Source organism: Cynoglossus semilaevis, chromosome 6 (genome assembly GCF_000523025.1).
Source record: "Cynoglossus semilaevis isolate Cse_v1.0 chromosome 6, Cse_v1.0, whole genome shotgun sequence".
Classification (NCBI taxonomy): Eukaryota; Metazoa; Chordata; class Actinopteri; order Pleuronectiformes; family Cynoglossidae; genus Cynoglossus; species Cynoglossus semilaevis.
In genome coordinates, this window is record NC_024312.1 from 18,044,925 (window position 1) to 18,070,533 (window position 25,609).

At 39.5% G+C, this 25,609-nt stretch overlaps 2 protein-coding genes and 1 long non-coding RNA gene across 5 annotated transcripts in view; 2 read left to right on the forward strand and 1 right to left on the reverse strand.

Moving 5' to 3' along the window:
* Nucleotides 1-2,073: 2,073 nt before the first annotated feature.
* On the reverse strand, nucleotides 2,074-10,324 carry LOC103380521 (uncharacterized). Its single transcript, XR_521681.3, has 4 exons — nucleotides 10,066-10,324; nucleotides 8,766-8,942; nucleotides 6,795-7,110; nucleotides 2,074-2,372 (listed from the first exon to the last, which is right to left on the reverse strand). It is a non-coding gene; the product is annotated as an uncharacterized LOC103380521 (long non-coding RNA).
* Nucleotides 6,817-21,938, forward strand: polg (polymerase (DNA directed), gamma). Of its 2 annotated transcripts, none has more exons than NM_001328252.1 (23): nucleotides 6,817-6,957; nucleotides 14,172-14,660; nucleotides 14,793-14,988; nucleotides 15,356-15,523; nucleotides 15,621-15,767; nucleotides 16,219-16,298; nucleotides 16,386-16,568; nucleotides 16,700-16,842; nucleotides 16,959-17,076; nucleotides 17,149-17,373; nucleotides 17,623-17,740; nucleotides 17,860-17,946; nucleotides 18,050-18,163; nucleotides 18,242-18,402; nucleotides 18,480-18,533; nucleotides 18,754-18,871; nucleotides 18,955-19,090; nucleotides 19,335-19,581; nucleotides 19,736-19,858; nucleotides 20,184-20,352; nucleotides 20,973-21,181; nucleotides 21,271-21,431; nucleotides 21,508-21,938. In NM_001328252.1, the coding sequence occupies exons 1-23, from the start codon at nucleotides 6,857-6,859 to the stop codon at nucleotides 21,567-21,569; spliced, it is 3,609 nt and encodes a 1,202-aa protein (NP_001315181.1). In that variant the 5' UTR covers nucleotides 6,817-6,856; the 3' UTR covers nucleotides 21,570-21,938. The 2 variants fall into 2 exon arrangements, with proteins under 2 accessions (NP_001315181.1, XP_008310758.1); XM_008312536.3 differs by lacking the exon at nucleotides 6,817-6,957 and adding an exon at nucleotides 13,183-13,289 and having other exon boundaries at nucleotides 14,061-14,660; nucleotides 21,508-21,811.
* Nucleotides 21,939-22,367: 429 nt separating this feature from the next.
* The window catches only part of fbxo31 (F-box protein 31), a 10,713-nt gene continuing 7,471 nt past the window's right edge, over nucleotides 22,368-25,609 (forward strand). Inside the window, exon 1 of one of the 2 annotated variants that reach the window (XM_025056119.1) lies at nucleotides 22,368-22,944. In XM_025056119.1, the coding sequence (XP_024911887.1) occupies nucleotides 22,521-22,944 (424 nt within the window). In that variant the 5' untranslated portion in view covers nucleotides 22,368-22,520. The remainder of the gene's footprint in view (nucleotides 22,945-25,609) is intronic. The other variant, XM_008312537.3, reaches the window with a different exon arrangement.

A 25,609-nucleotide genomic window follows, 5' to 3' on the forward strand; every position in this document is an offset into this window, starting at 1 on the left:
GCGCTGGAAGTGCGACAGTGGATTGGCTAGCGAGGAAGGACTGGTAGGATACCTTGAATTAGGCTGATTAGAAGTTTAGATGAGATCCAGGCTGAGGTTGCTGTGAAAGGCGGCCCAGCGGCCGTAGAGTAGTACTATTCACAGCTTGGGAGAAAGGTCAGTGTAGGAGGAGTTCACAGGCCCCATCCCCTTTCTTATGCTAAGGGTTCATACACATTGGCTCAGTCAGAGACTAGAAAAGGCATAAACAGCTCCATAGATCGACTTTCCCTCCAAAATGTTGAATTCCTTGGCTGGAGTTATAAAGTCTTTTTATTTCAGATTATTATTATTATCATTATTATTATTATTATTATTATTATTATTATTATTATTTCTACTACTGATCAAAAGTGTTTGTGTGTGTCTTAAAGATCCTCTTAACTAAATACTGAAAGCAGTACAATTTTTCTGAAGGTGGATTTTGCCCAATATTACATTTTTATATTATTAAAGATGAAAAAAATTTGTTTAAAAAAATATCATGTGACATTATTATAAGGTTATACTGTACTATATGACCTAATGTTCAGAATTGTTCAAGAAGATTTTAAAACTTGCTCTAGTCGTAAATGTAATGTGTTTATTATCCAAGTGTGAAGTGTGTGGTTTAAATTGGCGTTAGTAATAAAAATGGAACAATGCTGTTTGCTTAATCTTCTGTTATAGTTAATAGTTAATGTCCAATAACCGGGTTTTTTATGAACCTATACATAAAGAGTTATTTCTGCACTTCTTTGTCCATTTCTGAGTGTTGTGGTCACTAGGGAGCTGTAGGAAGTTGCCACTTAATTAGTGGTCCTTGACCTTTGGCTTCTGTTCAGGCAGATCCTGACCCAGGCATCTCTCCAACCTGGTTAATGTCCTCTGGGGAACTGTCCAGGTCATGACCCCCTGATCCCTACTGACCCATTAGGGGACTTTACCAACAGGTCCCTAACCAGCTGCCCTTCCATGGAAAGCACTTAAACGGCGAAGAAAAAAAAACAACATTTAACTTGGGTGACTTATTTGGGAAATTATCCTTAAGGGATGATAGAACACTGACACTGCCATGATTATAGCTGGCTTACCCATAATTGTTGGCAGAGAATAACAACAGCAAAGCTTGGGGAAAATCCAACAGAATGTAAAGTATTTGAAATGATGAAAATCATGAGAGCATAACAGTTTTTTTTTTCCTTCGACAATGTCATTTGAACGTTTAGGTCTTGGTTCTACTTGGGCTCAGCAGAGGCTGATTTCACTAATTTGTTTCCATTCAACCAGAGAGGGGAACTAATCATTGAAAATCAGCCTCCGTAGTGTTAGAATGAATGGAAAACATACTGAATCCTGATGGCACTCGAACAGGGAACTCTCCTCTGTTTCGGGAATTTTAAGTTAAGATTTTATTTTTTAAAAAAGGACTTCCTTCTCCGTCTGTTCAAATTCAAGTGACTCCCTTAATTGCAAGTTCATTTCAATATAATTATTGCCTATATTTCAGTAGTGCCGCTAACTTGACAACAGGTAACACATCGTCTGAATATTTGAGGGCGAAATAATCCGGTCGATCCTGCTTGGGTCCATCTGTTCCTTGATTCCAGCTACAGATTAGTAGGACTGATTGAGTTCGGATGGACACCAAGATACCATGTGATCCCTAAAACTGATTAATTGTCAGCAGAAATTCTGCAATGAGCCTGGTTGTAAAATGACATTTGTGCTTCATTTGCCTAATAAATAAAACGTGACGGCAACAGAGGAAACCTCATTATGTGTTTAATAGCAGCTGGGGTCACTGTGGCTATAAAAGTTTGTAGCTGATGAACTTTTTCGTACGTACATTGATTCAACACACGTCGCTCTGTCTGCTCTGTCTGATTAAAACTTAATGCAAGGTCATTCAAACACATTCTCACATGATCCTCAGGCACACGCACACACAAGTCCATTTCAACATCAGTAAAGGCTTTCACACATATTTTCTTTCTTTTCTTGATATATATTTATAATTAAATGTGGTAATGTACATGTAAAAACATATATAAACATATATACCTATATAATAATAAGACATCACAAATACACATATATACGATTTTTATTTCAAGTAGGTTTTATTAACATGAGTAAATGTAAGGTTTAGGAGCCACACATGAAAATCACTGAAATGAAAACACATACAATATATTTATTATATTTCCCCTACATGTGTCTACAGGTCACTGTTTAGCTGACTAACGATGCAGGGAGTAAACAATAGTGATGACAGAGTTTCTTTGACGTCGGCTCACAGCTTCCTCTCTTTAAGACGTAGCGTCCTGCAGAGTTCAGAGGGTCTCACCGTCCTGAGAAAATAAAATGATGGAGGGAATAATTAGCATGAGAATCAAACTTGGACTCTAAACGTCTCCTTATAACAGTAAATGGGAAAAAAAAAAGAAAATTAGGACAGAAAGAAACCATAAATAGTATTTGAAAATAATAATAATTAAAAGCTGTATACAGAACTTTCGACATGACCCGTACACTTGCTGTCATGTAAAACCTGATCCATTGAAATACATATTACCAATGACTCCAAAAATGACCATTTGTTTCAACAGCATTAGATTTGCAGTGGTGTGGGATTTCTTTTTAGTTTTAGTTTAGTTTAGTCAAATACTGCAGCAAAGTGTTTAACTAAAACAAACTTCCTTTTCATGCTCTTTAAAAATAGGCCCCTTTGCTCTGCATGTTGTTCTTCTCTCCCATTTTCAGGCTGTATGCACTGAGAGATCTTAGGGCTTTTATCCCCACAGGGAACCAGCCCAAACTCTTTCTCTGTCAATTTTCACCTTCTCCCCAATTCAGACAAGCCCTTTCTCCCACCGAGCTCACAATGACGGATTTGTCCTCGTTCTCTTTGTCCACGTCTGATATCTTTTTATGACTGCTCCCTCTCTGCAGACGGCATGCAGCGAATGCAAATACTCTTTCATGGACGAGACCTCTCCCCTGAATGAATGCAGCCTTAAATGAGGCCACACTTTTGCAGAAGGGCACGGAAACACCCACATATTACAATCAGTGGATTTGCATGCCTGCTCCTGACACGCAGTCACTCAAACATCAAACGTGAAACACAGGAAGACTCGGGCAGACAACTGTCCCTGATGATTTCATCTTTCGTTCAATGCAACAAACTCTGAGGCTGTGAAACTAGGTTTAACTGCTGGTCCAAGATCGTCACGAGCAGATTTTTGATGTAACGCACTGTGTATGAGCGGCTAGTTCCTTACTCTTCTTGAAGACGTTGGATTGATATTTATCTGGGAAGAAGGACAAGGTTGGTCGGTGATGAATGAGGGCTTTCAACATGAAAAGTTAAAAGCTAGATTCTCTGATAAATTGATTTTTTTCTTCTACTCGTGCCTGTTTAAAAAGGCTTCTTATGAGCACTGCAGTAATATCTTGTAAACATAGACACACACACACACACACACACACACACACATACGACCACAAACTCATGTAACACCCTGATGAAAAATTATAATATAATATAAAGTAATATATAGCTAACTTTTCCTAATAGACCATTGTGTCATTTGTGTGTGTGTATGTATTAATGTATGTGTGTGTCTACAGTTTGTGTGTGTGTATGTGGGGGGGGGTTTGACGTCTGCTGGACAGCCCTGACAGTTTGGCCTTTTCAGTGGTACATTACTGAGGCGGCCGGCCTCTTTCCCATAGCAACCCTAACAGGGGTCAAAGGCTATTTACCCAGGCACCCCTCACCCCACCGCCCTCCATCCACCATCACCTCCTCTCCCCCCTTTTGTACTCCGGGGTGGCCACAGACTTGACTAACTCATTGACAAATCACAGACTAGACAAGTTCACGGGCTGTGGGGTGACTCTAGCCATGAACTTGAAATTGACAGAGTCGGGCGCCATGGTAATGTACCAGTGTATGGACAAATGTGTGAAAACTGTAGCGTGATTACCAATATTCCCCTACACTTTTGAAAATAAACATTAAATAAGTAGTTGCGAACACAAAACTGCAGCACCGAGGATTCCCCTAATTCGTCTGAAGCTACATCTCATCTCCTCCTGAAATGATTAGAAAGGCCCTCAGTATTAAAGGCTCAGTCACCTAATTCTCCTCTACTTTCATTGTGGCGTACAGGACCCCCTACTCAGAGTGGCCTCAGTCGACAGACTGTAATCTGAAAAGCCTGGGATGCAGAAAGTTCTCTCCATCTTCCTCTAAGATACTTACCATCAGGCTTTGTGCCAGATTAGTCTCGGCCAAAGTTGCATTAAAGAGCCCGCATGAGCCTCGCTTGACCCACATTGGACATGATCCAAGACTATAGGCAACCTGGGCCTTTATACAAATATATCACAGCAGAGCCGTTAGAACATTAATAGTGTCTCACACACAGTGGAGACAATCCGCAGGAGTTACCCAGGAGCTACGTAGATGGTATTAACACTTCATTGTCACTGCGGCCAGGCTGCTGCACTGACACCGAGAGAAAAATAAACGCCAGCCTCGCTGTCACGCCATCATGTCACACATCTTTATTTACATGCTCTGAAAATGTCCTACATTAAGAGCAATAAAAAGCTAATAAAAGTGATCAAAGGCCACTGACAAATTAGAGTAAGGTCATCATCTTTGGACTGGGTTTTGATATTTTCCAGTCTGGTGTCAAAGTGAGCGCCACATTTTTTTAAGTCTGTGTGTTTTTCTAAACCTTCAGAGATCCACAGAAGTTTAAATCCTGATGACACAGTCAAAGTCGAATCTACTGACCTCCTGTGGAGACAGGACATTGTTTACACCAATATTTATTCTTTTTTATCAATTTTATAAAAAAAGATTTTATCTTTACCAATATGAAAATCTATATGTCAGAATTGTAAAGGATATAAAACTGATATGCTGTGAAACATACCAGAGCAAATGTTCTTCCACAAGAGCGTAGTGTGGCTAATACATTTGCTTTAGCCCCTGCCACTCTTTCACCGTCGCCGTCACCTGCCTTCGCTCTCACATTCATTTAGGCAGCCATTCATCGAGCGTCACTCTTTTCAAACACACACACAAACACTAGCATACGACAGTGTGTGCCCAGCTCCATGTGGCTGCGGCCCACTAGCATAACACCGTACATGCTAACACAAGCTAGCTTCCTGACCAAACGGCAGTGATACCAGCCTCATAGTCATTTTCATGATGATCGAATGAAACCATTTTTAAACCATACATTATGTTTTTCGTAGACGAGCAGCACAGATGCAGTGACACGGGCAGCTCCGAGTCTTTACACCCACGCACACACCCAGTGGAGGTAGAATGTACAGTGCATAGCTCATTAATAATCATAATCCGCTGGTTACATCACACCCTTCGTCTTAGCTGAGTCATTCACAGTAAAACCACGTGCACACAAAAACACGTCTTTTGTGATTTTTTTTTTATTTCTCCCATAAACCTGAGATAAACCGGTAAAAAGGTGAAGAATCAAACACAAATACAGCTGATGACAAGAGGTTAAATCTGAAATCTGAAAAAATTAAATCGCATGAATACACATTAATTGTGTGTTGATTGGTGTATAGGCTTCAGTGTGTATGCATTTCCAATGTGTGACTGCACACACACACACACACACACACACACACACACACTTCTCCATCTCCATGTCTTTCAGACATGCAGCAAAGGCTGAATAGACTAATGAACAGTCAGGTGGCACCCCCAGAGCCTACACTACAGCACCCCCACCACCCCACCCCTTTACACACATACTAACATATCACACGCATACACACTGGCAACGGCACACATACTACAACACAGCGTCTGGCTCGACCCTGGTGATCTGCACGACAGTCTAATGTCTCAGGCATCTGCTCATGTCTCGTCTGGAGGGTCTTTCCCACCCTGCCCCCAGCCCAGGCCCGCCACCGCACCAGAAACCACAATGGTGGGAAAGTGGGCTTTTTTTGAGAGGGGGGAGGTAAACAGCTATTGAGGTGATGGGGGTGAGTAAGAGAGAGAGAAAGAGGGAGAGAGCCTGAATGATAATGTGAAAATGCACAGTGCTGTTCATTAACAAACAATCACCAGAGCTGCATATGTTGGCTCTCGACAAGGACACACACACACACACACACACACACACACACACTACTCTCTGTCACGGAATGCTTCCAGGGACATTTGGTCTCTTGCGCTTATGTTTTTTTCGGAGCAAATTAAGACAAAGATCTTAATCGGGTTTGTTAATAAGAACACAACCGTCTTCAACAAAATAAACTACATTTTAAGACGTTTGACATGAAATAATCACAGTCTCGTGAGGAGGAACCACTGAGGATGGCGAGTGTCAGGGAGAGAAAGGAAGCACCGTGACAAGAGAGGATGGCAGTTTTCCTTCAACCAGTGCCAGCTCATTAATTTTTTTCTGCCCCACCAACCCCCTCCTTTAACCACTGCCACCAACCACCAGCCGCCGTTATTTATCCCCACCACCACCACCACCCTATCACCTTCTTAACTGCTAATTAGCAAGAGCAGATGATGGAGAAGAGGAGGAGGCCATGTGTGACTGAGGAGGAAATGGAAAACTCTTCTTCTTTCTCATCTTTTCCCTTCCCCCCAAAATCTCACATATAAACACACACACACACACACAAATATACACGAACACCTCCCGACAAACCAACTAAATCCTCATCGGCATCCATCAGAAATCCACGATGCTGCTCACCTTGTGTGCCAGCCCAGCCATTTTAGGTATCACGGCAGCATCTCCCAAGATGGCTTCTTCAAATGTGCCCATGCTCGGGGGACGTGGCCGCGTTGTCCTCCGACCTCCTGGCACAGGCAAATTGTTCCCCGTTGGCAGTACAGATGGCATTAGAGGCTACGGGGTAAAAACGGGGATGAAGAAGAGGAGGAAGAAGGCAGTTTTGGAGTGACTGTGTTTTCCTTTTTTTCCTCCCCCCGCTTCTTGTTGTCTTTTAATCGTGGTTAAAGCCTCTTTTCAGGGAAACACCAACCCTTCCGTGCTGGTAATTGAAAACCTGTAGAAAGAGAAGAAAAAAAGAAAAGACCGGAATAAAACGTGAAAAGTATTGTACATTTTGGAGTGAGTCGAATGCGGCCATGTGGTCATGGGATCCTAATGAAAAGATGTTCACTTATTCAGGGAGCTCTCTTTGTGCGCGTGGGTGAGTATCTTTGCTACAATAACAGCATGAAAGGAGTCATTAGACATGTGCACAGGTTAAAACAGGGATGCTTTGGACCGTCCTGCACATAAAGGCTGGAGTGCTTCCATTCTCATTCATTATGGGGGCGTGTGACGGAGAAAGCTCGGGGAGAAAGACTCTGACCTTGGCCTTCTCTCGCATCCAGCATCTTGTAGTGAAATGAAGCAATTAGCCCAGTTTGACGGCCAGCTCTGCCGCGAATGGTAGTTAACTGAGTGAATGAAAACTCTCACTCTGGCGCTCTATAAACTTTGCCTAGGATTCTGTGTACCACTGTGTTTGCTCTGCACAGTGCTGAAGAAAGGTTGAAAGGTTCAGCTCCGGACCACGGCCCTGGGCTTCTTATTGAAGCAACAAACAATGTTGCCACAGGCTTTAAGCAACGATAAAAAGAATGCAAGACCAATTGTGTGTGTTAATAACGTGTGTGTGTGAGTGTTTCACCCCTCGGCATTGTTAGTAGTCCAGCAGACTTCATTACCTGGACAAAGCACACAGTTCTCTCTGTTTGTTCCTATCAGTGTCCCAATTGAAGGTGAATGTTTATATGTTTCTTTAAATAAACTGAACTAAAATCAGTCCAGAGATAAAAAAAATAAAATAATAATAATTCTGCACGGTAACTCTGTGTTCCACATCAGGTGCTCGCCAATGAAAACAAGGAACCTTTGTCCACAAAATACGTGAGACTGAGTGCCAGACAGAAGAATACAGCATCAGCAATACACCCTGCTTCAATTTCAACTCGCTCTTAGCAAGAACAAAGGTACACTGCAGGAGTAAACAATTAATAACACACCAATATTAATAATGATACATAGCTCTTTTAGCATTAGCTGATTTCTGACCTTTAGCTGTTAATGTTACACACATTACTGTACTGATGTTTGTAACATTGAAACTGTCTGCTGTGGACATGGAGACTTCTCGTCAACTTCCATTCAAAGAAGAAAAAGGGAACCATTTTCAGGTTGTCCCTCCATCAGAGGGCACTCAGGTGCTGTTCTTAAAACATCCCAACTGGGACTGGGGACAAGACAGAATCAAAGTGAGGAACTGTGCACTTTTTCTCTCACTAAATTATTATCCCAATAATAACAACAACAATGATATTATTCTTCGGAATGCACATCGACAAATATCAGGTCTCATTAACTGTAGTTTTTTACAACAAACCTAAAATTCAGCACCTTTTCTGTATACACTGTGCCATAAAATGATAAAATTGTTAACATTTTATCATTTTATGGCACAGTGTATACATTTAAAAAAACTAAAACTAAGAAAACTAGTTTTATGCAAAGAAATGTACTCATTGTAATGTTTATCACCAAATAAATGTAAAAAGTTTAAATACAGTGAATTAGGACACACATATCATTATTCCCAAATACCATTGGATTCATATAGGATGTGTTTAAATGACAATGGCACAATTAAAACAATGGGGGAAAAAAGCCTCTTACCTCTCTGAGATGACAGTTGAAATGAACCGGGAGTCAAGTCTGTGTTACGGAAGCCATTTCTACTTTCGGTTATCTAGCTTTATGACAGATATTTGATACTCATACAGCTAGATAACCAAAGATAAAAACAGGCCTCCTCTCACACTCTTGTGCAAAACAACATGATGCTGGTGTGATCTGCACAGAGAGAGAGAGATGACAAGGAGACCAATGTGTGAAACCAACTCATCTGCAGCTCAATTTCAATTTAACACAATGTAGACAGTGCTATAAATGACATAAGTGACATATATACAAAGCCCAGGAAGCTGTGTGATCTGTGTATTTTTATTTTTTTTTTTTTGGTATGTGAAGCTACGAAACATGAAACATTTATAGTTCAAATGTGTTTTTGCCATGATGGATATGAAGTGAGGTAATACAAATAGAATTGAAATGATTGAATTTTAAATGCAGCTGAATTTTATGTGCAATAATATATGTGCAATATGTGCAATATAATATATATTATATAATACAAATAACATATATAAAATATATATAATACAAATTTAGTTATATCTTAAATGACAATAATTTAACAAAATATCAATTTTAAGGAGTTTTTTATAAAAAGGTTAACAATAAGGTAAGATAAATTACATTTTTCACTTATGGTAGATTTGATGTAGCATAGAACAGCCCTGAGTCCCTTTCAAACATTCTTTCCCCTTGTACTTTTATATTTGCATCTTTCAGTGTTTTTATAACAAAAATAAGAAATGAGAAAATCAATCAGACTTTTTGTTTGGTTTGGACACATAACCTTAGAAATCTCAACAAAATGACCATGAACCTGAATAATTATAATATGCAACAGGTTAAATACAGCAAATTAAGCTGGGATCTAGAATTTAATAGTTTTAATTCGTTCCTGGCTCTTAAGAGCTCCTAGGGGCGTCCTCATTTTTAATGAGAATTGTGATTGACCCACTTCTTAAACTAGATTATTTCACAAGGATTTTTTTGCAGAGGCTATTAAAGAAACCTACAGTCCCCAAAGTCATACTATCTAAGGGTAAAATATTTATACACACTTCTTGTAGAACGAGGTCGTTTGCAGTGTATTCCCCTTATAGGTGTGAGGAATATATAATATATATAATGTGTTGAATAATAATAATAATAATAATAATAATAATAATAATAATAATAATAATAATAATAATAATAATAATAATAATAATTTTGAGGGGGTGGGGGGATAAGGCAGGTTAAAAAGTACCGCACATCCTATTAATTTCCATGCCGCGGTTCTCACCTGAGTCAGATATAAAAAAAGAGTCCTCAGCTCCGGTTGAATTTATTTCACGCCATGTCTTTCGTGGTTTTCGTTCTGGCCCGTGGTACATGGTCGAGTTTTCAGTGGATGCTGTTTTCCGTCCAGGTCCAGCTTCACCCTCCTCCTTTTGGCTCTTCCAGCATCTACTGCCTCTCCTCCATCCAGCGCTCCTTCCTCTACTGTCACACCACGCGCTTCACACTGACGTCATAGAAGGAGCAGGCCGCCCAACTGACCAATCACTGAGCCAAGACTCTACGAAAGTGGAAAGATGTCCCACTCCTCTCAGGTTTTCCTCGTCTTTTTTATTGATTTAATTTCTGAAAGGTTCTCACGAGGCTCAAAACTTGATATGAAAAGCAATAATTAGCCTTGTATTTAAATGTGGCTAAGACTAACCCTATCACCACCTTCCTTCAACCCCCCTCCCCCTCTCCCTCTCTATACAATATACATTGTTTAATTGTATTACAAATACAGAAATTAAAAACAAACACTACCATTGTTAAATGACTTATACATACACTGATGCATGTCGCAGCGACAACAACTCATTTCTTTATTGAATATTACTTTACACAGTGACAAAACACTTACAAAGACCGATTTTTAGTTTATAAAAACGTTTAAAAGCCACACCACGACTGATATCATTGCCAAATGTTCATCATTTTATTATCAACAGATCATTAGCGAACATTCTAAATTGTGTTAAGGCAGCAAGACGCCTTTGAAATAATTAAATGTAATTACATTTCAACAAAGACAGTGAAATTCCAGAACTTTCACTGCATTACAAAACACGTCCAGGTTTACAGCCTTAAAGTAAAGCAGTGTTAAAGATAATGTTATTTTCTGGAAGTGTGTTCAGTAGCTTTTGTATTTCTAGATTCATTTATGTATGTATTTTGGCCATTTATATTGCTTTAGCAGTCACATTTGTCTCACGTTTGTCAGAAATGTTCAACCAATTCACCAAAAAACTTTTAATCGTCCTTTCTAATCCTACCTGATTAAATGCTGCAATGACAGTCAATATTATCCACATAACATAAATCAGTGAACGAAACATTACCTTAGCCCCACAAGAGTAAACATGTTTTAGCATTTCCATTATCTTTTTTTATAGACGAGAGAACAAGAACAGAGAAACTCTTCTGACCAAATTAAATAAAAACTAATTCATTCACATTACATTTTGTTTGGTTTTTAATTTAGACAATAAAATATTACAATGAATTTAGTTTATCTATCGTTTATTATTTGTTTCCAACATTTTTATTGAGGTTTCTGCCGCAGGCTGTGACGAGTTAAGAAAGCATTGAAAAGTGTTAGACCTCCCACTCTTTTTTTTTTCTTTTTAAGAACATTGATTTAATACACTAGCAGGGACAGTGGATACTCCTGACAAACAAAGGATCTTTGGTATCAACTGCAAGTGCAGTTCTTGACAGCCAGGGTCAAGATCAATCTGCGCAGCTTTCTGTAGATCTGGAAAGTCAGAATTGAAACGCTGCCAGAGCGCTTAAAAGATTGCAACGTGTTATAATTACACATAATAATTCTTTAACAAACAGACTTCAAATATTCCAAGTTAGTACAAATTTAAATTAGCAAGTTGACACAGGAAGCTAAGAGCAAATATTGGGCATTGTGTTTCTGCAGTCAACTTTTTGTTTTGTTTTTCATTTGTCAATTTCGGAGGTGGGACTTTGCCGTATTTGCACTGAGCTTTCTGAGCCACCGTACATTTCAGTCAAAATCAAGAATTAATCAAGGTAACGCAGACTGCATTTCAAGTCACCAGTAATCAAACTGTACTTTTTTGGTTTTATGAAATATAACCACGGTAATTTTGGAACAACCGATTCCCCATTTATTATGTATGTATGTATTATTTTAAACATAATCTTTTACCTGCACTTTCACCATCATGTAACCAAATTATTCTCCAAGTGGTCAATCATACACACAGAAATGTGTTGTATCAATGCGTACAGTGAAGCACAATTCGTTGTTAAGTAACAACAGTTTCGGTTAAGCCATTTAATCACTCTATGCCTAAAACCATTTTCTTCCAAACCATAACGTTTTTACTTATTTTCAATTCAAAGAGAGTGTATCCCAAATATGTCCATATGAGGACTTTTTTACTGTCATTTTAACAATACCCTTTCCCCCAAGAGTTGAATGTCAATATTTCCAAAGGTTTTGATGAACAGTACTAGTTGTAATTATTGATATGACAGCACAATGTATATATAAATCTGAAGCCACTTTATGCACCATTGTTTAAAAACCTCCATGCTATTTCTTAATTAATATCTGTTAATTAAGACATAATACAAACTGATGAGAAAACACCAGTATGAAAATATGGGCTAGATATTTATAACAACAAATTCACTTAGTCAAGTAAAATATTTAGAATGATCCTTTAGTGATCAGCTGCTATAACTATCATTAGACAACATTAGAAAATTTAACCAGGAAGTCAGTAATAATAAGCAGCTATGCTGAGTAGATATACTTGAAATTCAATTACAAACATGTAAATATATAAATGATAAGGACAGGGCAATTGTAATACTCAAACACCGTGGTTGGGAAACCACTACCATTGGAAAATATACACCGCGTAAGATTACCACCCTCTAGTGGCAACGTTACACATTGGCACGTACCCTTTGCTTTATTACTTATTACTATTTACAAAGTTGTTAATAGTTTTAAGACAACCTCTTACTTTTACTTATTTTTAAACCTTTATCAGCTATAGGTGAGTTATATTGAAATACTTGGTGTCCACAAACTTAGCCATTACATTTTATTCTATGTGTTATTCTATGTTTTTTTGTGTTTTTCTTTTTTTTTTCGTTTTAAGTTTAGAAGTTTAGCCACGAACAAAAACGCAATACGCCATAATGCTTCACTGGTAGGTTACTCTGGTGTACTTCAGTAGCGGTGACTGCTACATATATTATAACCATTAATATGCTTTCTGTGTAGAAAGCTTGTTGCGGTAGTAACCGTGCTGTAGAGATGTTAGTAGTCATCCGAGCCGGATGAGGCGCTGTGATTTAATCTTGCTTCTTCGTGGGGTTGAAATGTTGACATCATGTGGTATTCACCTCATGTTTTTGATGGGGAGAATTTGTAACTTGTGTTTTGCTTGTCAGGTTGCACTTGATATCAGAGGAAATGTGAGTTTCTTTAATTAATAGAATTTATTAAATAAAAACAGAGTTGTTTAATTTGCTGGTCATAGCAATGGCGAAAAACGACGACTGCAAAACTGGTTTAAACTAAATTACGTTAGACACGTCTTTTATACCGAGTGGTTTCCCTTGCGTTTCAGTTTAGTTATAACCCGATGCTTTTGTGTGACAGGTTTGTAAACGTATGAATGAGTCGTTAGTCAACAAAGTAAAATAGATAAAAGTTGCCTTATCATGTCAATTCTTACACATAATATATTCGAACGCTTTTGCTAAACATAACTATTTTTTAATTCATTATAAAATGGTATATAATGAAAATAAACGTATCTAGTCGACATTTCGTTTATTGTGACTAAGGGTTCGCGTGTCTTTAGTAATCTTTAATCTTTTTTTAGTAATCAGTAGCTTTGAACTGTTTTTTTTTTTGTAGAATGAAGTATTTTTCTTTTTTGTACTTAGTGTTTGCAGGTATCTATATATCAGAGCAGCTAAGTGCACAGTAAATTGAGATGTTTCATAAAGAGGAAAATGTTTATAATTTGGCTTTATACCACGTGTGTTAAATCAACTGGTATCTAGTGAAAAGAATGATTTTTATAAATCTGTACAGATGACTTAAAACAAATATGTTCCCTAGTGTCCTTATGTAGAAAATGTTCTTACTACACTGAGGGACACTTGGTACCTGCAGTTTTATATAACTTCTTGTTCCTGTTGTAAACCTAATGGTGAGGTTGCATTCATGTTTTCTAGGCCTACTGTGTGACGTTCCCATGAGGTGATGCTGCAAGTGTTTCGCTGTCCTCTGGAGAGGTCTCTAATTTCTGCACAGTGGACGTGTCTGCGATCATGGCTGTCCACCAGAACTCGACCCCATCAAGGCGACGACTCCAGAGAGACCCGTCTGAATCCCCTCAACGTTCAAATGCTGTCGAAGAACCTCCATAACCAGATCTTTCGAGGACTGGAACCCAAATTTAAAGAGGAGAATGTGGAGCGCAGCATCCAACATTTGCAAAAACATGAACTCTGGGGAAAAGAAGCCTCTCTGTTGCCTGATGTAGAATTGAAACTCCCTCAGATGTATGGAAAGAATATTGATGAACATTTTCGCATCCTAGCCCAGAATCAGAGTCTTCCTTACCTGGAAGCTGCCGTGAAGCTGCAGAAGGCCAAACTACCTCCAATGCCACAGGAATGGCGGTGGGAGGTTGGATGGACACGCTATGAGCCAAGTGGAGCGAGTCAGAAAGTGGATTTTCCAGAGGAGACGGCTCTGGTTTTTGATGTGGAGGTGTGCATGACAGAAGGACAGTGTCCCACTCTGGCTGTTGCTGTGTCCCCCACAAATTGGTGAGGAGGAAAAATAAAATGAGTTATGCGTACACAACGTTTTGTTGTATTTGTAAAGGTTTGATAGACTTAACTTTATTGTTCATGCAACTATCGCAGTCCTTTAGCTTTTCTGAATTCTTCACTTTTTAGGTATTCCTGGTGCAGCAAGCGTCTCATCGAAGAACGATACACCTGGTCAAACCGTCTGACTCTTGCAGACTTAATTCCACTGGAGACATCTTCAAACTCTGTTTGTCCTACCAAAGGCCAGTGGACCAACAGGATCATAGTGGGACACAATGTCAGCTTTGATCGATCCTTTATTAAGGAGCAGTATTTGCTTAAGGTAAGAAAGACACACTTAACACTTAAACCTCTTTAACACTTAAACCTCTTTAGTCCTTTATAGAAAGTGAAAAATAACTATGTTTATATTTTTAATTTTGAATACTGCTGTATTTAGATATATATATATATATAGAGAGAGAGAGAGAGAGAGAGTATGATGTTCCATACCAGTGCACTAAAATGTCATTTATCATGTCTTTTTGTGACATGATAGTGATTAATGATTTTAAGTGTAAATAAGTACAAACAGTAGGCATATTCATGTACACAAACATTTGCTCACATTAAGTGAATTAAATTTATTTATTCATATTAAATGTTACCCACACGTGTACATCTGGTGTTTATTTTCCTTTTTTTTCAAGGGTTCAAAGATGCGTTTCATTGATACCATGAGCCTTCACATGGCCATTTCAGGACTGACAGGGTTACAGCGCTCATTGTGGATCGCAAGTAAGCTTGGCAAGAGAAGAGGTCTTCAGGAGGTCAAGGCACACATTAAAAAATCTGAACAGAAAAGGGACAGACCAATGGTTGGTCTATATTCTAAAACATTTTTTATTTCCCAGTAATATTTTTTTTCACATAGTGCAGACAGTTGTGACATCAAGGTTTTATCCATGTGTGAAGGTCGGTTCCTGGGATTGGGTGAATATCAGCAGCATCAATAACCTTGCAGATGTTCATTCACTGTATGTGGGTGGGCCTCCGCTGCAGAAAGAGGCCAGAGAGACCTTTGTGAAGGGCACCATGGTGGATGTCAGGAACAACTTCCAGGTCAGAGGTTCAAGACAAATGGTGCCATACTGTTACTAATCAGAGGCTAAATACATTCAATGTGAAAGGTGCTTTTCCTGTGTCTTCAATATAAAATGCTTTGAAATGCTTTGCGGTCGGGATACATTTTGTGGTTTTAAAGAAGAAAATATCAGTGCTGTGGAGTCCTGCTGCTCCCTTTTTATCACCAAACGTACAGTATAATACAGGGATGCATTCCATATATTCCCTGATTCATTTACTGATATACAGCCTTAGAATGTACTGTAGGTTTTTTTTGTGTTACTGAAATGGTACATAAAGCACATTTGGAACCAAGATGTGGATTTCAGCCATGATCCTAGAACCACTACTGACAGATAATTTCTAATCTAATTAATCTAATCAAACATAATCTATCGATTATTAGTTGCAGTTTTTAGCATAATTTTGTCTTTGCTGACATTTACAGGAATTGATGCAGTACTGCGCCATGGATGTTGAGGCCACTCATGAGGTCTTTACTGAACAGCTGTCTCTCTTCATGGAGAGGTCAGAACGCCAAAACACATCAATAAGACGCGTGAGATAAAATAATTTTATGTGAATTTTTAAAAAATAAATGGTTATTTTTTTTAGGTGTCCTCATCCAGTGACATTTGCAGGGATGTTGGAGATGGGCGTGAGTTACCTTCCTGTCAATCAAAACTGGAATCGGTACCTAGAAGACTCTCAGGACATTTACGAAGAGCTCCAGAGAGAAATGAAGAAGTCTCTAATGACGGTGGCAGATGATGCCTGTCAGCTGCTCCAAAATGAAAAGTTAATACTTTTATTAAGAATATATTTAAAAACAATGATTTATTAATGTATGATTTATGGTTCTTTTGGTGTCATTGGCATAAAATGATGATCAGTAATATATATATATATATATATTTTTTTTTTACAAGATACAAAGATGATCCCTGGCTCTGGGATCTTGAGTGGGACGTGCAAGAGTTCAAGTTGAAGAAAGTAGCAGCCAGGAAGTCGAAGAAACTGAAAGAATCAGAAGAAGAACAAGTTGTTAATTACGTTCCAGACTGCAGAGAAGGTAAAAATGAGTGCTGAAGCAAATTACTGTTTAAAATAGAAATAAGAGGGAAAAATTGGCTGAAATATTACAAAATGTTCAGCAAAATTCTGTGATGTTCACATGATGTGGTGCAGGTCCCCCTTCTGAAGAGGAGATGGACGGAGTTCCTCCTAGCAGGCTTGCAGTCGAAAAGCTGAAGGAAACAGTGTCTCGACTTCCCAAAAGGAAGCAACACCTACCCGGACACCCAGGGTAAAACACTTCCCAACACTACAAAACAAAAAACATTTTTATCAAACATGACACTGACCACATCTTTATCAGGTGGTACCGTAAGCTGTGTGAGAAGATGACAGAGGAGGAGAGCTGGTCACCTGGAGCAAGTCTGATCAGTCTGCAGATGAGACTGACGCCAAAGTTGATGGGTCTGACGTGGGATGGATTCCCTCTTCATTACACAGAGAAGCATGGCTGGGGCTATTTGGTGCCCGGACGCAAGGATAACCTTGTTCTTCCAGAGGAAAGCACTGGACCTGTGTGTCCACACAGGTAACACTCTGCTCTTGATTTACAAAGATTATGGATCATGGTCTTCCTATGCCCTTCAAAAAAATTCCTGTATGACTATTAATATATATTTTTTTAATTTGACTTTGTTCCATAAACACTGTTAACTCTGTTATTTTAAATTTGGATTTTTCCATAGGGTGTTAACAGTTTCTTTGGCACCATCTGGTGGTTACATCTATGTACTAGAGATTTAAACTAAAAGATAAAATTCATTTTCCTATTCCATAGAGCCATTGAGAATGCTTACAGAGATTTTTGTAAGGAGAACAGCAGAGACCCTCCTCCTGATTTGGACCCTGGCCATTATGATGACTTCATGTTGTCAGACAGCACAGTGTGGGAGAAGGTGGGCACTCTGTGTGTGTTTTTATTGTTGATGTGTATGGATAAAATAGAAAAAACTGAATGAAACATTAGTGTCTTCTTGATGGAAAAGGACACATTTGTCCTTGTCTTTTGTCAAAGGTGGAGGAGTTAGGTTCCATTGAAAATCTGACAGAAGGAAATGAAATACAAATGATGAGAAGCAACAGGAAGAGCAACACTTTGAGTGTAAACTTTCATCAGCTTGTTTCATCATCATTTACATGTTTACCATTTTGTTTTTTGTTTTTTTTAAAGATTTCTTTATACTGCATTCTCTTATCAACAACAGTCCCAGAATTCACTTAGTTTACCGGACAACAGCAAGTGCCATTATCACCATGGGAATGGTCCATATAACGACGTAGCCATCCCAGGATGCTGGTTTTTTAAATTGCCACATAAGGTAAAAGGACCTCTTATTTCCCTATTCCCTTTATAAAATCAACAAAACGTCACTTCACTCATTTTTCTTTTGGCATAGGATGGTAATCACAACAATGTTGGTAGCCCGTTTTCCAAGGACTTCCTGGCTAAGATGGAGGATGGTACACTGAGAGCAGGGCGGAGTGGAAGCAACGCCACACGAGCCCTGGAGATCAACAAAATGATTTCTTTTTGGAGGAACGCCCATAAACGTATAAGGTTCCTGTCAGTTTTTTCTCAAAATGTGTTAGTTTCTTGAGTCGATTTCATTATGGTTTGACTGTATCCCTGTTCAGCTCTCAGATGGTGCTGTGGCTGCGGCGAGGAGAGCTGCCTCGTGCTGTTGTCAGGTTCGTCTGTTGTCTGTTATAATTTTTTTATTTATAAAATGAATGCACTAATTACAAGGTAGCTTTGGATTATTTAAGATTATCATGATTATAAGATGTGTTGAAATTTATAGTCAAATAAAACCTCTTGAAATGTTTAATTTATTTAACATGTTAATTTTGACAGCCCCTTGTTTTTTATTGATTTGCAATGAAGAGTGAACCTCTCATCCCTTTAAAGGAGTAAAGAGTTCGATGAAGATGGCCAGTATGGTGCCATATTACCTCAGGTCATCACTGCTGGGACAGTAACCCGCAGGGCTGTGGAGCCGACATGGCTAACTGCAAGTAACGCAAGGGTGAGGGAGCTGCACATGCACTCTTTGTCTGTCAGTAGAAAAATTGTGTGATCTGTATTTGATGTACCTTGATGCATCCTCAGAGGGACCGTGTAGGCAGCGAGCTAAAAGCCATGGTGCAGGTACCACCTGGGTACCACCTGGTCGGAGCAGACGTTGACTCTCAGGAGTTGTGGATCGCCGCTGTACTGGGAGAAGCTCACTTTGCTGGGATTCATGGTGAGATTTGTCCTGCTTGAATTGATCGAATTGGAAATGATTACATCCTTGCAAAGAAGACAACCCAAAACTGATTCATATCAAGGACATAGCATTAAAATAATAAGACATTTTCTTCTTTTCTTTATTTTCTTTACTGTGAATTTGATCATTGATCATTGTGAGGAACATTCACTTTAACCCTAAAGAAAAAATAATCTGCTGTTAACTTTGATCATTGATTATGTTTTTTTGTTGGGTTTAGGATGCACAGCGTTTGGCTGGATGACCCTTCAGGGAAAGAAGAGTCAGGGCACTGACCTGCACAGCCGCACTGCTGATGCTGTAGGTATTAGCAGAGAGCACGCTAAGGTCTTCAACTATGGACGCATCTACGGAGCAGGACAAGCCTTTGCTGAGAGGCTGCTGATGCAGTTCAACCACCGCCTCAGTCAGACGGAGGCTGCAGACAAGGCCCGGCAGATGTATGCCCTGACAAAGGGTATACGCAGGTATTGGATTCCCTAGAGTAGTGTTTGATTACAAACACCAGTTCAAGAAGAGTGGTTAGGGTTAGGGAGTGGGTGTTTTTGAAAAATTTGTCAGTTTGTGGTTTATTTTAATTGCACAGAGGTAAATTGGAATTTATTTGTGTTGATAAATCAGATACCATCTGTCAGAAGAGGGTGAGTGGCTGGTGAAGGAGCTGAACATAGAGGTGGAAAGGAATGAAGATGGAAGTGTCTCCCTGCAGGAGCTCAGAAGGATCTCCAGACTGGCTTCAAAGAGGTGAGGAAACACCTAGAAGAAAAACATGGCTCACTCTCCTCCATCCTCCAAATGTAGGATTTGAAAATATAACACTCTCTAAAGGCTACAAGAAAATGATGATTTTCTCGCAGCTAGTTTGGGAGTCCTCACCGCTTGTTCTTAACGTCTTGTTTTTATGAATTTTCACACACCAGACAATGCAAATCAGCAGCACAAACATTCAAAGTGCACATGCCTTTAGTTACAGTGTCATTACAACCTGGAGTGTAACAATGAGAAGGACGGCAATAAAAGTCTTCTTGATGTCATCCTGCTCTGTTTATTCCTTTCCCATGGTCCTCAGCTCCAAGAGAAAGAGGTGGGATATCGTCAGAAACCACCTGTGGTCTGGAGGAACGGAGTCGGACATGTTCAATAAGCTGGAGAGTATTGCTCATTCTGAACAGCCAGCCACACCTGTTCTGGGCTGCAGAATTAGCAGAGCTTTGGAGCCAAGTGCAGTAAAAGATGAGGTGAGGGAGAAACAGGGTTTGGAAGTGTGTCTGACAATGCTGTGTTTTACAAATGGGCAAAAGAAAATCCATTGTGTGTCGCTGTGACCTATTAGGAACATTTGTCTTCTAGGTGCTTTGTTCATTTGGGTGGTAAAAGTCTTTTTTACATAGACCTACAAGCTTTTATTTATCAGAAAGTTTGCTGCACAGGAACCCATTTTCAATTAGAACGTCATTCCAGTCCAGTGAGGTAGACCAAGCACTGAAAGTTTGAGATGAAGTACACTTACAGTAACTTTTTAAATATGCCGTCAATTCAAGAAAATTAGAATCAGCAGAATACCGTACCGTAACAAAAAATCTGAACCAGACAGAAAATTGTAAATGCATCTTTAGAGATAATAAATTGTTTTCTTTTATCTGATTTAAAGTTTTTCCAAAGAAGGAACTGTTGTATTCTTTTAGGGATTAAGCTTTCACCTACAAATACAGTAAAGGAGATCGTATTTTGCTAGTACACTTGTATTACACAGACACTGTATCGACAAGAAGAGACCAAAATTTGGGGAAAATAAAAGTATAACAGATGTGTATCCTGTGAATAATGACCACAGATGTGGCTATGCTGTCTTTTTCAGTTCATCACCAGCAGAGTAAACTGGGTGGTGCAGAGCTCAGCTGTAGACTATCTACATCTGATACTGGTGGCCATGAGGTGGCTCTTTGAGGAGTACAACATTGATGGGCGCTTCTGCATCAGCATCCACGACGAAGTGCGGTACCTTGTCCGCAGCGAAGACCGTTACCGGGCAGCTCTTGCACTTCAGATTACAAACCTTCTTACAAGGTCCGCTCACAGATTATTTTTTTCTACTTTGTTTTAATAATTGTGATCTGGACAGTGAACTGATGTGTGTGTTTGCATGTTTGGGGCAGGAGTGCGTTTGCCCATGCACTGGGCATGCAGGACCTTCCACAGTCAGTTGCATTTTTCAGTGCCGTGGATGTCGACCAATGTTTGAGGAAGGAGGTCGTCATGGACTGTGTGACCCCCTCCAACCCCACAGGTCTGGAAGGCAGATATGGCCTGAAACCTGGTGAGTTCATCACCATCTTTGCTCTTTGTTATTTGTAGCATCTCCTTAAGAGAATCCAACTAATTTTTCGTTCCAGGTGAAGCTTTGGACATCTACCAAATCATCGACCTTACCAAAGGCTCACTGAACAAAGGATAGAACATCATGGACATCTCTGCTGCGCAGTAACACATGCAAAAAAAAATAATGCCACAGACATTCAGTAGCTGTCACTTGTGCCGTCACATGATTGCAGCCGTCAATCAAGATGGGCCAGCTCAGAGGTTTATGCTGCATGTTATCTGGATTGTATTCATAAAAGTGAAAGAATACAGTTGTTTTAAGTTATTTGTGTGTGGTGTTTTAAATCATAATTTATAAAATAACCTATTTGAGAAAAATATGTATCAGTCAATTGTTTTTATGAATTATTAGACATTTCAGGCAACTGCATTTTGAATTCCAACCCCCCCCACCACCCCCAAACACAGAGAAAGGCAATGTTGAATAATCTGGTCGCTAAAAAAAGGGTTTGTTTTTGTTTTTACAGAAATGATAAAACAAGTAAAAGTGAAGTGTATTCTTTTCCAGAGATTATACATTTCAACAATTTTTTTTAATGGAAAGAATGAGGGATAATATTATCAAATATCCTTTAGCAATATATTCTAGGCACACGCCTAGACCACGTTGACCTTGCCTCTTTATCTTTTATTTTTAAACTTCCCAACTTTAACTGCTGCTCTGTGACTGGCTTATTTCATATCCTGTTCAGTAAGGTCACTCTGTGAAAATATTATTTAATTATTTATTCGTTTATTATCTCTGTCAGCGTTCCAGTAACTTTTTAATATATATACATTTCCCAGAAGTTTTGGTCTTACTTGCAACAAAATATTTTTGTTATTGCCGTATCTTATTTAATGTCATCTACTCAGACGCGTGACGACTGCCTACGTCCCGAACGTCAGAGCGCATGCGTGCTCTCTCCACTATCACCGACCGAGACTTTATCAAACGTTTCTGCCTATGCTCGCAAGGACCAGACACACTGCTGCTGACGATTAGATGTGTTGTTGTGATGTAACGTTCGCCACTTGGTGACTACGGATGGCTGTTTGTGCCAGGCTCTGCGGAGTCGGTCATTCACGGAGGTGTCGGCGACGAAAGCGGCCAAACCAGCAGGGTCAGGCAAGCGATTCCGACATGGAGGAGGAAGAAGAGGAGAGGATCGTGGGCCCGAGGCCGGGCGACGTCTCCGGTGGAGGCGCAGGTCTGGAGAGCGACGTCGCCACTGCAGGGCCGAGTGACGCTGGCGAATACGGTACAGTCCGAGGCAGTTCAGGAGCCTTTCTGAACGGCATCATCACCGGACCTCCACACGCGCAGACGTTAGTAGAACTACCGCCGGAGCTGTTGGTGGAAATCTTCTCCCTGTTGCCAGGAACGGTGCTACCGAACGTGGCCCTTGTCTGCAAGAAATTCAGACATCTCCTCAACACAGAAACTATTTGGAGGAGACGATGCATTGACGGTAAATAAACGCTGAGTCATGTCATATTATCAGACCTGTGGTGGAGGTGCTGTCAGAAGCAGAAGCTCTGTTTCTATGAGTTATTATGGTTCAAGGGAAATGAATTGTGCCCGTCTGTAAGGCCCTGTCACAGTTAGTAGGCCTGTGTCATCCGCTCAGCTGATAGACCAGTGATTCCCAACCTCTGTGCCGCGGCACATTAGTGTGCCCTGGGTCATCAGGTGTACAGTGGTTATCCGTTTTCACGGACTTAACCTAAACACCATGATTTTTTTTACTGCATATAATTTTGTCTTTGGTCGTCTATGCAACAGTGACAGGCAAGACAATCAGTTGCTCCAGCTCTCGTTCTGTTCACACCTTCCTACTCCCCTGTAGCTTCCCCTGCAGAGTGTGCAGGGGAAGCTTAATATGTAATGTCTCTGTCTAGTTAATATAATTTTAATGTTATTGACTAGAGATGGTTTGATACTACTTTTTTTATGTTCGACTCCAATACTGCAACTTGCAGTATATGCCGATACTGGTACCGATATCAATCCTGATAAATCCTTTTTCCTCCAGCACACCGCAGGTTGCCGTTGCTGAGGTGATTGTGTCCCAGTTTAGGGCACGTCCCACAAAGTTGAGTTAAGCATTTGGGCCGACCAATATCGGACCGATGCTGAGCCCGAGCCGTCCCTAATATTGACCATGACTCTCTATGTCTTTGATCACCCTTGTTTCACAGCTGTTTTTCACATCACAGATGTGAAGTCCATTATGGCGAAATGTGTTGGATGATTTTTGGGATAGGCTAATTATAAAATAAAATAATTTAAGGTGCATAAACAACACAACAATTCATACAACAATGATTCCTTTATTGTCACCAGGCTTAAAACCAATGTTTGTTTTTACAAATTCACAGTGGTCCAAAATTAAAAACTAGGACAAAGACGTGGGCCAAACTTGATATTTATTGAAAAAATTATGGCAATTGTGCATGTTTTCCCTTCTCTCCACATATGCAATGTAGAATTTTTTCATATGGAAACAAGTTTCGCGTAACCTTTTGAGTTCCTTTTTAATGTTTTTTTTTTTTTTCACAGGCCAACTACAAAACATAGTGCATATACTGCTATATACTGGTGGCCCAACTCTAGTACACATTTGATATAAACTCGTGGGCCAAATATAATTACACTGCGGGCCAGATTTGGCCCCCGGGCCTGAGTTTGACAAGTGTGCTTTAAGTGCCTAATGTATCAAAATAATTTGAGGCAACGGCTTCTAACTAGTAAATTTAAAATGCTGAAAAGCCCAAACCCGTTCCATTTGTCCTAACCGTGTTACTGCTTATTTTACCGTAGGTACATGCATGACACCCAGTATGTCGTTCATTTTGCTTGACAACAACAAAACAACTTGGGTGTAGCTACTTTCTGTTTAGCTGTGTGTCAATAAGTTATTTAATTAAAAAAAATTGTTTCACATCAAGCTACCTTTCAGAGACGATAAACCTGTTGACCTCAAATGTTGTATATGTAAATCTTCAAAACCACAGTGTTTCCTGACCTCCCACAACATTACTGCTCAACACTTAACAATGCATTAAAGCATCATGCTTTTAGTGCTGTGCAGTCACAGGGCAGGTCAATACTGCGTTTGCTGCGTTGGTCCTGTTCAGCACTGTGAATACTGTGGTAGAACAGGACCAACAGGGGGAAAAAAGGTCAGCTCTGAACAGTAACGCTGTCTCATGCATCTTCTAAAATTCTGGTGTGTTGTTGCAGGGAGAATTGGAGTAAAAATTAAATGCAACAAAGTAAATGTTATCAGTTATCAGACATGCGGCAAAAGATAGTGTTTCAACAATAATGTTTTTTGTCTATGCCTTTGATGGCTGATGCATGGCTGATATGTTTGTTTACGCTCAAAAGCAGCTGACAATGTCGCCTGACAGGGCTTTTGTTCAGTTTGTTGGAAACTGTATTGCCTTCATCATGGTCCAGTACTGACTCACACTTAGCCATGGCCATCAGGGCAGTGTTGTAATCCAGGAGATTAACAGTCTAGATAACATTAATAATCACATTTAATTTCTTCTTTGGATTTCGTTTAGTTGTGTGGAAACACAAGGATTAAGATGAGTTACGTTGATTAGATATATATAGAAATAGATTTCACATCTCTTTTTTATGAGTCACCAATGCCTTGTTATCAATTAATCCTACTGTATTTGGACCAGAAATTTATTCTGTTATTCACTTGGATTGTATCTTAAACAATTATTAAATTAATTCATTAATTAGAAAAACTCAGTTACAGGAAATCCTCGGCTTACGACCTACGGTGTTTTGTTATTAACGTTGCCATACCCCCACATACAGATTTATCAAGGAAGTTTTGTTCTCTCATTCCAATTTTTTTTACTTTTTGCCCTTCATTGTGTCTCATAAGAACAGTTTTCACAGACCAAATTGTAGAGGACAATGTGGGATTCAACAGCACACAGCATTACATAAATTGTAAGTTCCAACGTAAATCAAGGAACCCCTTTACTTAACAATGAAACCTGGCTGTCCACATTGTTCAACGACGGACTTAGTTAAACCAATCAAGTGCTATGATGTCATAGACATTTATCACCGCTGTATATAGATTCTTTACTTTAGTAAATATG